Raw genomic sequence first — 15,287 nt, 5'->3', positions numbered from 1 at the left:
TCACTTTTGGGCGCAGCCGAGCTCTCACGTCCCCAGAAAGCTCAATCTGGGGTTTTTTATTGGGGGTCTGCTGCGCTCTTGCAGCTCCCCCTCCCTCACAGTTCCAGGAACCTCTGAGCTCGAGGATTCCTCGCCGATCAGCGCTGGCAGTAGACCGGAAGTCCTGAGCATCCTGAAATCCTTGGCCTAATAATCTCATATGGGTGGGAGGAGCCTGGATGGAGAGAAGGAGGCTGGTGGTAAATGAGAGGAGAAACCCGAAACAGATGATGTGATGGAAGGGGGAGAAGGGGAGTCCCCTACAAGTGTGGGAATGTTCAGGGAGGCAGAAGAGGATATATTGTTTATTAATATCCTTCCTAACTTGTGCCCATTTTAAAATGCACAACAGATAGCTGGTTGCAGGCTTGTGTGAGCCTCTCACTATCATACAATTCAGTATTGAATTGTATGTTCCTGGTAAGTTCCCTTTTATCCCTCTTAGAATCATAGAGTTGGAAGAGACCACAAGGGCCATCCAGTCCAACCCCCTGCCAAGCAGGAAACACCAGCAAAGCATTCCTGACATATGCCTCTGCTTAAAGACCTTCAAAGAAGGAGACTCCACCACACTCCATGGCAGCAAATTCCACTGCCGAACAGCTCTTACTGTCAGGAAGTTCTTCCTAATGTTTAGGTGGAATCTTCTTTCTTGTAGTTTGAATCCATTGCTCCGTGTCCACTTCTCTGGAGCAGCAGAAAACAACATTTCTCCCTCCTCTATATGACATCCTTTTATATATTAGAACATGGCTATCATATCACCCCTTAACCTTCTCTTCTCCAGGCTAAACATGCCCAGCTCCCTAAGCTGTTCCTCATAAGGCTTCCTGTCAATTCCTGATGTATATCCTATATTTGAAATAAACGTACATAACTTGGTAAGAATCTCTATATCGATTATCTAATATATTGTTATCTCCTAGCGCATCACGGTAAGAAGTTGAAGTTTGTCCTAATTCTTCCATTCTCCAGGGTCAATCAAAAGCTTGCATAGACAGTGAACCTTTGCTATACCTTTGCACGTATGATATGTATCTATCCCATTTTTCCGTAAATTTCTCCGTTGACTTGCCTCTCAAGCAATTTGTTAAGTATGCCATTTCTACTAATTCCTGCATTTTACCCTGCCAGTCAATTACTGTGGGAACCTCCTGTTCCTTCCTTCTCTTAGCCACCAGTAATCTGGCCGCCGCTGTTGCATAAAGAAAAAATTCCTTCACTGAGCTCGGAATGTCCTTTCCTACCATACTTAACAAGAAAGCCTCTGGTCTTTTAGGAAACAGGATACCCAACATTTTCTTCAATTCATCATATATCAGGCCCCAAAATGCTTTAATCTTCCCGCAAGTCCACCACATATGATATAAATCGGCGTTACTCCCCCCCCCCACACACCTCCAACATACATCCGATAAATTTTTATAAATCTTTGACAATCTGGTGGGGGTTAAATACCATCGAGGTTGTAATTTCATCTTATTTTCCTTAATGTTAATTCCTTAACTCGCGGTGAAATTCATATTTAGTTCTGCCCTTTCTCTGTCCCCTGTTCGCATTTCACCATCTTCCCCTCTAAGTGACCCCACTGTTTCCTTGTGCTTCCTTTTGCTACGGACATACCCATAAAAGCCCTTTTTGTTGCTTTTAACCTCTCTAGCAAGCCTGAGTTCATTCTGTGCTTTAGCTTTTCTGACTTTGTCTCTACACGTGCCGGCTATTTGTTTGAATTCCTCTCTGGTGGTTCCCCCCCTTTTCCCATTTTTTTGTACATTTTAAATCTTAACTCAGTTAAAAGTTCTTAAAAGAACAAACACACAACAACCTTATTTAAAGTCAATGAAAATTGTTTACTCACGCCAGTTCACAGTTGGATCCCTCAAGGCAGACTTAGTTACAAATATGTACATGTGGATCTACCCCATATGGAGGGATGATCCCAGCCTCTGCTAGCTGAGAAGCTAGCAGGGCAGTCCAAGCTAGAAGCCGGCCAAACGAAGATGGAAGTGAAAAAGAGAGCGGCAGCATGCCTTGTCCTTTTGTTACCTGGACAGGTAAGGCCACGCCCACCTCTAGTCACATGCAAAGGAAGGATGTTCCAGCCCAGAGGAAACAGGAAGTTTTCGACTGGCTGGACCAAACATTCCCCCTGCATGTCCACTCTAGGAAAACAAGGAATGTTGTGTTTGACTGCTCTCAGTGGATTACATCCCACAACAAGTGATCCGTTCAGACCTACCGTATATTCTCTCTACAAAGTGTCTTCCCCACTGGTGCGTAAGGAGGGAGGACATCAGGGGAGATGGAGGAGCAGCAGCAAAACCTCAAGATTTATAATGGCACTTTCCTTTCTCATCTTTGCCACCATGCTTCAGATGGTAGAGGGAACTGCAAAAGGACAGGCACCAGGGAACCAGAAGTCGCGCTGCAGCCATTTTGGAACTGGGCAGAGCAGCATCAAAAGTCGCTTATGAGCATGCTCCACCCAGTTCCAAAATAGCCGCCGCGCCAAAATAAACCGGGGGGAAACAAAAAAATCCGTTTTTTCGGCTGGGGACAGCTGGAAAAACTGGGGTTTCCCGGGGGAAACGGGAGACTTGGCAGCTATGGAACCAACCTAGTGGCGAGCCAGAGAACCAAAGCAACTTGTAGGTAGGGATGGGGAAAGTGGGGGTGGTGAGATTTTAAGAGAAAGGAGGGCCCATAGGTGAGCAGAATCCTGCCCCTCCTACCACGGGAGAGAGGGACACACCAAGTCTCTCCTCCAGGAAAGAGGTAGGTTTGGTTGGGGTTCTGGAGGATATACTTAGGATTTGACTGCCCCATGCTCATTAACTCAGCTGGGGCGCATCTTAACCCAGGCCGTTTGAAAAAACACCAAAGGAGGCTGGAGGTAAAACGCCAGTGTTTCCCCTGAAACGGGTACTTGTTTACCTTTTCCTTTACCTTTTGTGTTTGCTTCCTGCTCCTGAAACAATAAATCAAGCTTCATCTTCCTCACTAGTTTGATTCAGAAACTGTATTGTTTATGACTACGAAAAAGGAGCCAGGGATTAAAAAATTGCGATTCTGTGAGTTAGTTAAATTTAGTCTGATTCAGAAGCACACACCCCACCGCCCTTTTTAAGTAGACCAGAGCTAACAGTTTAAAATTATTATTGTATTTTGAAATTTATTGCTACGCAGAAATCGTCGTTACTGGTTGGCATATGAATGCTGTTGGTTAATAAAATTAAAATGATTCTGTTTAAGAGGGAATCTGTTTTATAATTTATATTATCAATGGATTATTTAAATAAAAATTTAATACCATTAAATCCTATGGCTCATAAGAGGCAGGCCAAATGGTGGAGGAGAACCCCGCTTACTGTATATCACAAGGGAATCATTTAGATCATAGAATCATAGAAGAGTTGGAAGAGACCACAAGGGCATCCAGTCCAACCCCCTGCCAAACAGGAAACACCATCGAAGCATTCCTAACAGATGGCTATCAAGCCTCCGCTTAAAGACTCCCAAAGAAGGAGACTCCACCACACTCCTTGGCAGCAAGTTCCACTGCCGAACAGCTCTTACTGTCAAGAAGTTCTTCCTAATGTTTAGATATTTAGCTGTTTAGATATTTTTAGATATATTAGATAATGTTTAGATATTTACTTCCAAATGTATTTACATTTTTTTAGTCTAGATAAGGTCAAAGAATGAAAGAAAGACAGGAAATCTGAAGAAAAAAAATGGGCAATGGCTTTGATGCCTTGATTTCATATATTTTTAAAAATTCTGCTTGGGAAAATCTGTCTAAGGACAAGTCTTAGGGTCAACCAGGGCAAACAATTCCTAGCTTAAATTTCGTCACTTTGATTCACCCTTCATTGGTTATGCACACATAAATTATATGAGAACTCCACCCACGCAATATCTTACTCATGGCTGAATCCAAGGGTGGGGGACCAGTTTCAGCCAGTGAACTGGCTCCAGTTGTAGACAGCCCCCAAGAGCCATGAGTTCACCTCGAACACCAGCAAACAGCCTCAGCCCTGTATACCTGAAGGAACGTCTCCACCCCCATCGTTCAGCCCGGACACTGAGCTTCCCTCACTGTGAAAAAAGTGAGGTAACGGGGAACCAGGCAGAAGGCCTTCTTTGTAGTGGTGCCCACCCTGTGGAACACCTTCCCACCAGCTGTCAAGGAAATAAACAACTAACTGACTTTCAGAAGACATCTGAAGGCAGCCCCATTTAGGGAAGTTTTTAATGCTTTATGTTTTATTGTATTTTTAATATTATGTTGGCTGGGGAAACCCAGCCAGATGGGCGGGGTATAAGTAATAAATTTATTATAAAAAATCTGGCTATCTCACCTCTCTCCACTAACTAGGTACTAAGTTACTGGTGCAATTTCACCGGAGGCAGATTGCTGTTGCTAACATTTTGACCAGTGGTATTAAGTGTTGGGCTCATGTGACACCCACCCAAAACAGTTCAGGTGCACTGGTTTTTGGCCTGTTTATAAGTGAGTCATAGAATCATAGAACTGTAGAATTGGAAGGGACCTAAGGGTCATCTAGTCCAACCCCCTGCCTTGCAGGAATCTCTCCATGGTAGATGGTCATCCAACCTTTGCTTAAGAACCTCCAAGGAAGAAGAGTCCACAACCTCCCGAGGGAGATCGTTCCACTGTCCAACAGCGCTTACTGTCAGAAAGGCCTTCCTGATGTTTAGTCGGCATCTCTTGTAACTTGAAGGCATTGGTTCGGGTCCTAGCCTTCGGAGCGGGAGAAAACAAGCTTGCTCCATCTTCCATTTTGACAGCCCTTGAGATGTTTGAAGATGGTTATCATATCTTCTCTCAAGTCTCCAGTTTTCTCAACCGTTCCTCATAAGGCTTGGCTTCCAGACCCTTGATCATATTGGCTGCCCGGCTCTGCACTCGTTCCAGCTTGTCAATATCCTTCTTAAATTGTGGTGCCCAGAACTGGACACAGTATTCCAGGTGTGGCCTGACCAACACAGAATAGAGAGGTACTGTACTATTACTTCCCTTGATCAGGACAAGGTGTGGGTTATGACCTTCTGAAGCCCATGGCATATTGGGACTAAAGTGAATCTGTCATTCTTTATGAACAACTGATGAGGGCTCCATATACGAGCATTTGCATTCTGAGGTGTGTTGGGGGACAACACACGAGCGTAGAAGTGCCCTGTATGTGAAACACTCCCCCAACAATTTAATATCCCTCTTTGCTTGTGTTCCCATGGCACTTCAAGGCCGTACCTTTGTTTTTATTTAGTTAAGATGCAATGTTTTGTGAAGCCCCATCCCGCAGTGTTTTAAATGTGTGAATTCAGTGTGAATTCAGTGAATTCAGTGCATTGATTTGCTAGGAGTGCCCTTTTCAACCTATATTCCAAACAGAAACACGCACACCTTTCCCATTTCCCCAAGAGCACCATTTTCAGTATACTAGAGGGCATGGGCTTTCAGGACCAAGTCATATACACCTGTTATTACATCACTTGATAATTCATCATGTGATAGTACCACTTGATGAATTATCAAGCGGAAGTAATAGTACCACTGTATTCTGCTCTGGTCAGACCTCACCTGGAGTACTGTGTCCAGTTCTGGGCACCACAGTTCAAGAAAGATACTGACAAGCTGGAACGTGTCCAGAGGAGGGCAACCAAAATGGTCAAAGGCCTGGAAGCGATGCCTTATGAGGAACGGCTTAGGGAGCTGGGTATGTTTAGCCTGGAGAAGAGAAGGTTAAGGGGTGATATGATAGCCAAGTTCAAATATATAGAGGAGGGAGAAAGGTTGTTTTCTGCTGCCCCAGAGAAGCGGACACGGAGCAATGGATTTAAACTACAAGAAAGAAGATTCCACCTCAACATTAGGAAGAACTTCCTGACAGTAAGAGCTGTTCGGCAGTGGAATTTGCTGCCAAGGAGTGTGGTGGAGTCTCCTTCTTTGGAGGTCTTTAAGCAGATGCTTGACAGCCATATGTCAGGAATGCTTTGGTGGTGTTTTCTGCTTGGCAGGGGGTTGGACTGGATGGCCCTTGTGGTTTCTTCCAACTCTGTGATTCTATGATTCTATCACCTTGTGACCTGCAGCTAAATATGTGAATTGCTTCCTCAGAAAACCGTAGCAATTGGAAGTTATGTCAGAGGATAGGAAAGCTGTTGCTGATTTTGTGGTACCCAGGTCAAATATAGAAGACGACCCATGTTGGATCAGACTGATACTCCCATTTAACCCAGCCTCCAACAGTAGCCAGCCAGATGTGTCCAGAAATCCACAATCAGGGTGTGATTGACAACTGCTCTCTGCTGCCATTGTGCTTCCCCAGCATGTGGCATTCAAACAGAGTTCCTCTGGACATGGAGGTTTCCCTGAGCATTTGAAAAATGGAATTCGGAACGCTGCAATAACCAGTTTTGCAGATACATCCACAAACAGCTCTGAAACATGAGGGTCTTTCGATCTAAATGTGCTGGAACTGAAGGCGTGCAATGGATAGTTTGGGGAGAAACACTTCTTGATAAACCTTCTTGAAAAAGGAACTGTGGGTCTGTGGCAGGTCATTTGCACATTTTGAATATCTAAAGTGTTTCACAGGCATCCTGGTAAAGAGAGTTGTCACCCCCTCCCCATATTGCAGATGGAAAGGAAGAGTGAGACAGAGAATACAGCAATGGTTTGGTTAAAGCTCTTGAGTTAATGGCGGAAGAAAGACTGGACTGGGGGACTTCATCGCTGATGCCCTTAACCACGATGGTATATCAACAGATGCAATGACTAAGGGGAACGGCCTTATAGCTCAGGGGGAGAGCATCTGCTTTGCATGCAGAAGGTGCTAGGTTGAATCCCGGGCATCTCCAGGTATGGGTGTGAGAGAAACCTGTTTGCTGCCAGTCAGTGTGGGCAATACTAAGCTAGATGGACCAATGGACTGACTTGGTAAAAAGCAGCTTCGTAAAACCCAGTGTCTCCTTGTGCGGTGGCATTTTTTAAAATCTCTGGAAGCACGGCCTTCCAATTTCCAGCTGTACTAGCACAGCTGACACCAAATTCAAAATAAGGCTTAACATGCATCCTTGAAAATTAACCCTATCACAAACATGAAAAGCATTCGCTTCAAAGGTCATAGGTTTAGAACAGGGGTCAGCAAACTTTTTCAGCAGGGGGCCGGTCCACTGTCCCTCAGACCTTGTGGGGGGGGCGGACTATATTTTTGGGGGGGGGGGTGGAACAAATTCCTATGCCCCACAAATAACCCAGAGATGTATTTTAAATAAAAGGACACATTCTACTCATGTAGAAACACACTGATTCCCGGACCATCCGTGGGCTGGATTGAGAAGGCGATTGGGCCAGGCTGGCCCCTGGGCCTTAAGTTTGCCCACCTATGATTTAGGTAGGATGAGAGTGTTAAAATAAACCAGCAGGTTCTCTCTAAGAAATCCAACAAAACTCACCTCTGCCCGCCCCCCCAAATTCACGTTGCACCCCTCTCGATACTTGGATCTGCTGTCATGACAGTATAATTGTAGCACTGAGTGAGATGCACTACAGAAAACTGAACACACAGGTGTGTGTGTGTGATTATTGATTGTTGTTGTTGTTATTATTATTAATAATAATAATAATAATATGCCACCCATCTGACTGGGATGCCCCAATCACTCTGGGCAGCTCCCAACAAAGCATTAAAAACATAAAACATCGACCTGTCAAAGAACAGAATCCATGCAAATAGAGAATCTGTGCTCTCCCTCCCAGAGCCAGATGATATTCTACCCTCTTATCTCAGGGGTGGGGAACCTTTTACAGGCCCAGGGCCACGGTCCCTTCTGAGGGCCAAGTGCCAGTGGTGGGAGGAGCCAGGGGCAAAAGGAGGCGGAGCAATGAATGTACGGTAGGCAAGTTTCTGGACGCACTTGAGCCCCCCTCCCGGCATCATCGGAGTTTGAGGACAAAGTCAAGCCAGGCAAAAACGCTCAAGGAGAGGGTGGAGCAGGGTCAGTGGTGGGTGGGGCTAGGGAAAGTCCCACGGGTCAGATAAGAGGCCTAGAAGGCTGGATTCAGCCCCCAAGGTCTAAGGCTCCCCATCCCATCTCTGTGGTGCTCTGTCCCATCTGCCCGTTATTGGTTGTGCACAAGGTTTTGTTCAGCTGATGACTAGGCTGCGGCGCTGGAATCCCACTGACTTTTGCGACGTTAGCTCAGGCATCCCCAAACTTTGGCCCCCCAGATGTTTTGGACTACAATTCCTATCTTCCCCGACCACTGGTCCTGTTAGCTAGGGATCATGGGAGTTGTTGGCCAAAACATCTGGAGGGCTGCAGTTTGGGGGTGCCTGGTTTATGATGTTTGGCAGAAGATGGGGGGGATAAGGACAGGTCCCTGCCCCAAGTAGCGTACAGTCTACATATTGACTGGGGCTGGGGGGACTGGAGAAGGTGCAGCAGTGAGTGGATAAGGGAAGTACTACTACTACTACTACTAATAATAATAATAATAATAATATTTATACCTCACTGATCTGGCTGGGTTTCCCCAGCCACTCTGGGTGGCTCACAGCAAATATTCTTGGTTCAGTTAGACATGTTTAGACTCTGCTTCTGCAGGGGAAAGGGTTGTTGAGGCATGCCCAATGCTTCATAGGCTTTAAAAGGATTTGAAGATAGGCTTTAAAAGGATTTACAATTCCCATCTTCCCTGACCACTGGTCCAGTTAGCTAGGGATCATGGGAGTTGTAGGCCAAAACATCTGGAGGGCCGCAGTTTGGGGATGCCTGTGTTAGCTATTTAAATGATCTGTGTGCTATTCGCCTGTCTCACCGCCCAGCAGCCCCCGACATCCATCCCCTTGCTCATCATGCCCTTTCTGTGTTGCTCTCTGCTGCCGCTATATTTTGAAGAAGCAGGATATCAGAAACACAGGCGTCACCAAGGAAGCATGTACAAATCTACTTTATTCACGCTAACTCCTTTTGAGACAAAGCGTGAGTTTCTTCGGTGAAGACAGAATACGGAAGATTCCTCATCCTAGCCCACCCGTTAGAGAAACAGAATCGTCAGAATTTCCCAGAACCAGATCTTTCTAACAGTAGACTTGGTCTGCGTTCCTTTGCTACTCTATGCTCCATGTTGTCTATTCTGCGTTGCAAAAAGATTTTCCTGATGTTTTTCTCACCGTGCATCAATTTCCGTTTACAAGCTTTGCTAGCGTCTAACTGGGACTTCATCAGCTAGGACTGCTACTCAGAATCTTTAAAAGGTGCCTCCCTTTCGTGGAGTTTCCGGTGCTTCCTAAGGTTTGAACTGACACTGAAACTCCTCCCACACTCGGCGCATTCGTAAGGCTTCTCTCCGGTGTGCACCCTCTGGTGCGTGATAAGGTGTGAATTGTTACGAAAGGTTTTCCCGCACTCGAGACACGCGTACGGCTTCTCTCCTGTGTGAAGGCGCTGGTGGCCCACGAGTACCGAGCTGTAAGAGAAGCCTTTCCCGCACTCGGGGCACTTATATGGCTTTTCACCTGTGTGAATCCTCAGGTGGGTGACGAGGTGCGAGTTTGTATTGAATTTCTTGCCGCAGTCGTTGCACTTGTAGGGTTTTTCCCCCGTGTGGATCCTCTGGTGGATAATGAGGTCTGCGCTCCGGCAGAAGTTTTTGCCGCACTCCAGGCAAAGGTAGGGTTTCTCGGTCATGTGGATTCTCTGATGACTTAGAAGACCCGACTTAACACTAAAGCTTTCCGGGCAGTCGGGACATTGGTAAGGCTTCTCCCCGGTGTGGATTCTCCGGTGCATCACGAGGGTCGAGCGTCTGCCAAAGCTTTTCCAGCAGTCCTGGCATTTATAGGGTTTCTCGCCAGTGTGGATTCTCTGATGGGTAACGAGAGTCGAGCTCCTGCTGAAGCTATTTCCGCAGTCGAAGCATTTATAGGGCCTCTCCCCTGTGTGCGCCCTCTGGTGCATAATAAGGTTTGAGCTGCGGCTGAAGGTCTTCCCGCAGTCGCAGCACTGGAAAGGCGGTTCCTTAGAGTGAGTCCTCTGGTGTCTGTTGAAGTTCAGGATTTGGTTGAAGCTTCTTCCGCAGTGAGGACACAAAAAGGGCTTCTCTCGCGCGTGGCTTTTCTGGTGCGCGATGAGGTGGGTACTCTGAACAAAGCCTTTCCCACACTTAGAACAGATAAACGGTCGGTCTCCCGTATGGAGTTTCTGGTGCCGGACAAGGTCTGAACGGCGGCAAAAGTTCTTCCCACAATCGGGACACACATGCTTCTTTTTGAGAACTTGCTCTTCCGGCATCCCAGTTTCACCCATTTCCAGAAAGGCCTTCAAGTGAGGAGGGCTCCTAGCGCTGCCCTCTTCCAAGACACTTTCCTGGTTGGTTTTCTCCTCTCTGTGCTGGGTCAACATTTCTTCAACAGCTGAAAAGAGAGAGAGAAAACAGAGATGAGACATTATTCCGCGCTGAGAACTCCAAAAGTCGTTTCATATTGCAGGGAATTAGACTAGAGATGTTCTGTGGGGATACCTCCCCATCTCTACCATTCAATGATTTGTACAATCCCCTTATTGATGTTCACAAGCCTTTCTTCCCATTTTCCCAGCCTTTGGTGCATTGTTTATCGATCAAAAAGATTTAAGCTGCTCTTTGGGTCTGACCTTAAGATGTGGAAGAGCAAAGAATGCAGAAGAGATTGAACGTATATACCAGGCACCCCCCAACTTTGGCCCTCCAGATGTTTTGGACTACAATTCCCATCTTCCCCGACCACTGGTCCTGTTAGCTAGGGATCATGGGAGTTGTAGGCCAAAACATCTGGAGGGCCGCAGTTTGGGGATGCCTGGTATATACTGAAGCCATCTGGGCATATAAGCAGCATACTTAGGACTGCAATACCTCAAGGACCACCTCTTTCCATATGAACCTACCCGGACCCTGAGATCATCTTCTGAGGCCCTTCTTCATGTGCCTCCTCCTCGAGAGGTCCTGAGGGTGGCAAGATGAGAACGGGGCCTTCTCTGCAGTGGCTCCCCGTCTGTGGAATCCTCTCCCCGGGGAAGTTCGCCTGGCGCCTTCATTATGCACCTTTAAGTGCCAGGCAAAAACATTCCTTTTTAACCAGGCCTTTGGTCGACCTGCTGGACATCCTTATACCCTTTTAAAATGTGGCTCTTTTTTTGGAGGGGGTGTTACAGTATTGGGTTATTGTCCTTATTTTGATTTTATACACCGTGGTCTTTTCTGTGAACCTCCCTGAGACCTCCGTGTATAGGGTGGTATATATAAATTCAACCAATCAATCGATATAAAGTGATAAAATGATTTATGTGATAAAATGATTCCTTTTTCCAGTACTGTTCTGAGAGTTTGCCTCTTGTTTTGCTTTCTGTGGCTATGCTACTTCCTTCTTTCTCTCTCCCTTCGGGGTCCCAGTAGGACTCACTCACTGCTGCTGGAGTGAACACCATGGTTGGTACCCACCCTATTGATAATGCCAGTCCTGTCCCCGACATGCCACAATTTAAGAAACATGTTGACAACCTGGAATGCGTGCATAGGAGGGTGGCCAAGATCTAGGGCTCTTAGTAACCACAAGCTTAACATAAGTCAACAGTGAGATGCAGCAGCCAAAAAAAGTAAAAGCTAATGCTATTCTAGGCTGCGACAACAGAAGTCTAGTGTCCAGATGAAGGGGAGCCATAGTACTTCTCTATTCTGCCTTGGTCAGACCACACTTGGAACACTGTGTCCAGTTCTGGGTGCTACAATTTCAGGAAGGATGTTAGCAAGCTGGAAGGTGCGCAGAGGAGGGCGACCAAAGATGATCAAGGGTCTGGAAACCAAGCCTTAAGAGGGAATTGGGTATGTTAAACTGGAAAAGAGGAGATACGATAGCCATCTTCCAATATCTCAAGGGCTGTCACATGAAAGAGGGAGTAAGCTCGTTTTCTCCTACTGTACTCTGGAGGGCAGGACTCGAACGAATGGCTTCAAGTTGCAAGACTAAATATCCAGAAGTACTTTCTGATAGTTAAGAGTTGTTTGGCAGTGGAATGGACTCCCACGAGAGGTGGACTCTCCTTCCTTGGAGGTTTTTAAGCAGAGGTTGGATGGCCATCTGCCACGGATACTTTAGCTGAGATTCCTGCATTGCAGGGGGGGTTGGACTAGATGACCCTTGGGTCCCTTCCCATTCCACAATACTATGACCCAGGTGGCGCTGTGGTCTAAACCACTGAGCCTAGGGCTTGCTGATCAGAAGGTCGGCGGTTCGAATCCCTGTGACGGGGTGAGCTCCCGTTGCTTGGTCCCAGCTCCTGCCAACCTAGCAGTTCGAAATCACATCAAAAAAAATGCAAGTAGATAAATAGGAACCGCTACAGCGGAAGGTAAACGGCGTTTCCGTGCGCTGCTCCGGTTCGCCAGAAGCGGCTTTGTCATGCTGGCCACATGACCTGGAAGCTGTACGCTGGCTCCCTCGGCCAATAACGCGAGATGAGCGCTGCAACCCCAGAGTCGGTCACGACTGGACCTAATGGTCAGGGGTCCCTTTACCTTTACCTTTATGATTCCATCTATGATTCTAAGTTGGGGGCAGCACTGGCTGTTGGGTCTATTACAGGTTACCCAGCAACCTGTTGGGGTTATGGGACGCCACCCACAACCTGTCACGGTTTGTGCTTGAGGCAAACCACCTGTGTTGCATTTTTTCCAAGGCCTGTTGGGAGATTTCACAGCAAGAAACTCCTTTCAGGTCCGGCAGTGTAAAAATACGCAGCCTTGATGCGGGTAGGAAATTCCAGGTGTCAGCACGGCAATAAATCACAGCAACACAATCCAGTACCGTGTTTCTCATATTATAAGACACGTCTTATATTTATTTTTTCCTCAAAAAAACACACTGTGGCTTATTTTCAAGGGATGTCTTATTTTTTTCCTCCTCCTCCTCCTGCCGCGGCCGGCATTGCTGCTGCGCCTATCACTATGTCTTATTTTCGGGGTATGGCTTATATTCCTTGAATGCTTAAAAAATCCTGCTATGGCTTATTTTATGGGTATGTCTTAAAATATGAGAAACAGGGTACAGACAGAACTCTTTTGCTGTTGATTTTAAGCTTAGTGATTACAGTACTATGCAAGAATACGAGAGGCACGCTTAAAGGTTTTAGGCCAGTGATGGGCAACCTTTTGAGCTTCGCCAAAAAACCCGAGCATAACTCGGGTGGTGTGTCACTTCGAGAAAAAAACCCCCATAATTTCACGATATTTGTAGTTTAAATAACAAAAATGTATAATTGTTTCCCCTTTTAAAAAAAGGAAAAAAGGGAGGGCCGCGTGTCACCGAAAATGGCTATGCGTGTCAGTGCTGACACGCGTGTCATAGGTTCGCCATCACTGTTTTAGGCCTACACCCTTTCAGTTCAAGGTTTGCGTTCAGACTAAACCAGGGGTCCCCCAACTAAGGCCCGGGGGCCGGATGCGGCCCAATCGCCTTCTAAATCCAGCCCGTGGACGATCCAGGAATCAGCATGTTTTTACATGAGTAGAATGTGTCATTTAATTTAAAATGCACCTCTGGGTTAGGTGCATTTTATAGTCCGGCCCCCCCACAAGGTCTGAGGGACAGTGGACTGGCCCCCTGCTGAAAAAGTTTGCTGACCCCTGGACTAAACAGTATCTCTGTCCAATCCAGATGACCTTGAAGCTGTGATAACAAGCCAGCAAGTAAAACAGCTTCTGGAAAATACTAGAAACTTTGGGTGTTTTCTGGGAACCAATGTCTCACCCCAATACTGGCACCAGTGGGTGCATGATTAAAGAGACCTGGAGCTGCCCCACACTCCCCAATCCCAGTTAAGCAATCTATACCGGCTGGTGGTGCCCTGTGGGTGGCATTACAATGGCATAGTTAACAGGGTGGCACTGCCAGCACGCATAAACTGAGCGGGCCTGGAGCTCTGCTCGGCGCTGTTCTCCAAATCCTGCTAACTAGGAACTGGGGGAGAAGACTATGACCAACTTTTCCGCACTTCCTCAAAGCCTGTGGCGGTCATATGGTATATCTCAGCCCGCCCTACCTTCCAGGGCTGTTCTGAAAAATAAAACGTGGCAATTTCAATATAAGCCACCCCGATCTCCTCGAAGCACGAGGCTGGATGAGGCTGCTTGTCCCGATCGTGAGAATCCCCCCCCCCTATATTTTCGCACGCGCAGAGAGATCGCGGGGATCTAAATCGCCTGCTTCGTTGGTGGATCTACCCCTCGAGCAGGTCCTAAAAAACCTTTCCATTCACCCGTCGTTCTGCTTTTCTCCCAACCGAACCGCTTGGGCGCAGATCGGCTTCCTCGCCCCCAGCCCTGCTTCGGGCCGCCCCCCCCCATCTCCCCACCCTCCGGCCTTGCAAAGAGACTCGACGTGCTGCACTGGAGGAGCTAATGGCCGCCGCGGCCCAGGGCTGCTTGCTGCATCTCACCTCGGTCGGGCTCGGGCTTTGCAACGCGGGATCCGGGCCCTTGTTTTGCTTGCGGCAGCTTGGCGTCCCCAAGATCCCTCCCCAGCAGGGGTCTAGTTCCCGTCGATCTTATGGGATCAGAGGCGGGGTGGGCAGGAGAAGGGAAGGGCCCCGATGGACACCGTATTTCTCTCGCCACCGCCTCCTCCACCATCGCCGCCCGCCGCTTCCTTCGGAAATACAGTAAGCGGAGGAGGAGCCCTCTGCTGGACGCTGCCTGCGCGAGGTGTCGCTCGTGGCGTCTAAAGTTAGGGAGGGCGGGGAGAGGGAGTCTATCCCACAGCTGGGGAGAAAGATAGAGGGGAAGAAGGTCGAGCTGTTGCATTGAGATTCGTGGGATGCAGAGATTTCTCTTGCAGCATTGCGGCATAGGAAGAAGAAGGGGGCAGCCTTCGCGTGATCTCCAACACAAAAGCATCCTATGGAGACCGCCTCGCAACCCAAGTACTGTTGGCTCGCTTGCTTGTTCGTTTCTTAAAAGTTGTACCCACCCCTTTATAGGTTTTTTAAAAATACCCCTTAAAACGGTTTTACTAAAAGATTAAATCGAGGAAAAATTACAGCAGTGCTTTATTTTTCAATTTTTTTTATTTATTTCATAAAATTTATACACCGCTTGATTGTACAAAAACCGGTTTACAGAAGAGAGAAAGTTACCCATTAAAAAAAGAAAGACAGTAATTTAAGGGCAATGCATACAGGAAGTCGTC

At 47.2% G+C, this 15,287-nt stretch overlaps 2 protein-coding genes across 2 annotated transcripts in view; one reads left to right on the top strand and one right to left on the bottom strand.

Annotated features, from left to right (window-relative positions):
- LOC118080918 (zinc finger protein 345-like) overlaps positions 1 to 15,287 on the top strand; it is a 32,287-nt gene that overhangs the window by 11,617 nt on the left and 5,383 nt on the right. The gene's annotated exons all lie outside the window — the stretch shown is intronic.
- Positions 7,287 to 14,775, bottom strand: LOC118080921 (zinc finger protein 501). Its single transcript, XM_035106953.2, has 2 exons — positions 14,539 to 14,775; positions 7,287 to 10,484 (listed from the first exon to the last, which is right to left on the bottom strand). The coding sequence occupies exons 1-2, from the start codon at positions 14,729 to 14,731 to the stop codon at positions 9,307 to 9,309; spliced, it is 1,371 nt and encodes a 456-aa protein (XP_034962844.2). The 5' UTR covers positions 14,732 to 14,775; the 3' UTR covers positions 7,287 to 9,306.

The sequence above is a fragment of the Zootoca vivipara genome, chromosome 2 (genome assembly GCF_963506605.1).
Source record: "Zootoca vivipara chromosome 2, rZooViv1.1, whole genome shotgun sequence".
Lineage (NCBI taxonomy): Eukaryota > Metazoa > Chordata > Lepidosauria > Squamata > Lacertidae > Zootoca > Zootoca vivipara.
The sequence above is the reverse complement of the archived record's forward strand: the minus strand, read 5'-3'. Positions and strand labels throughout refer to the sequence as shown.

Coding starts and splice junctions, on each gene's coding strand:
- LOC118080921 (XM_035106953.2), bottom strand. CDS start 14,731: ATGGTGGAGGAGGCGGTGGCGAGAGAAATACGGTGTCCATCGGGGCCC. Junction 10,485..14,538: donor AAAGCCCGAGCCCGACCGAG/GTGAGATGCAGC, acceptor CTCTCTTTTCAG/CTGTTGAAGAAATGTTGACC.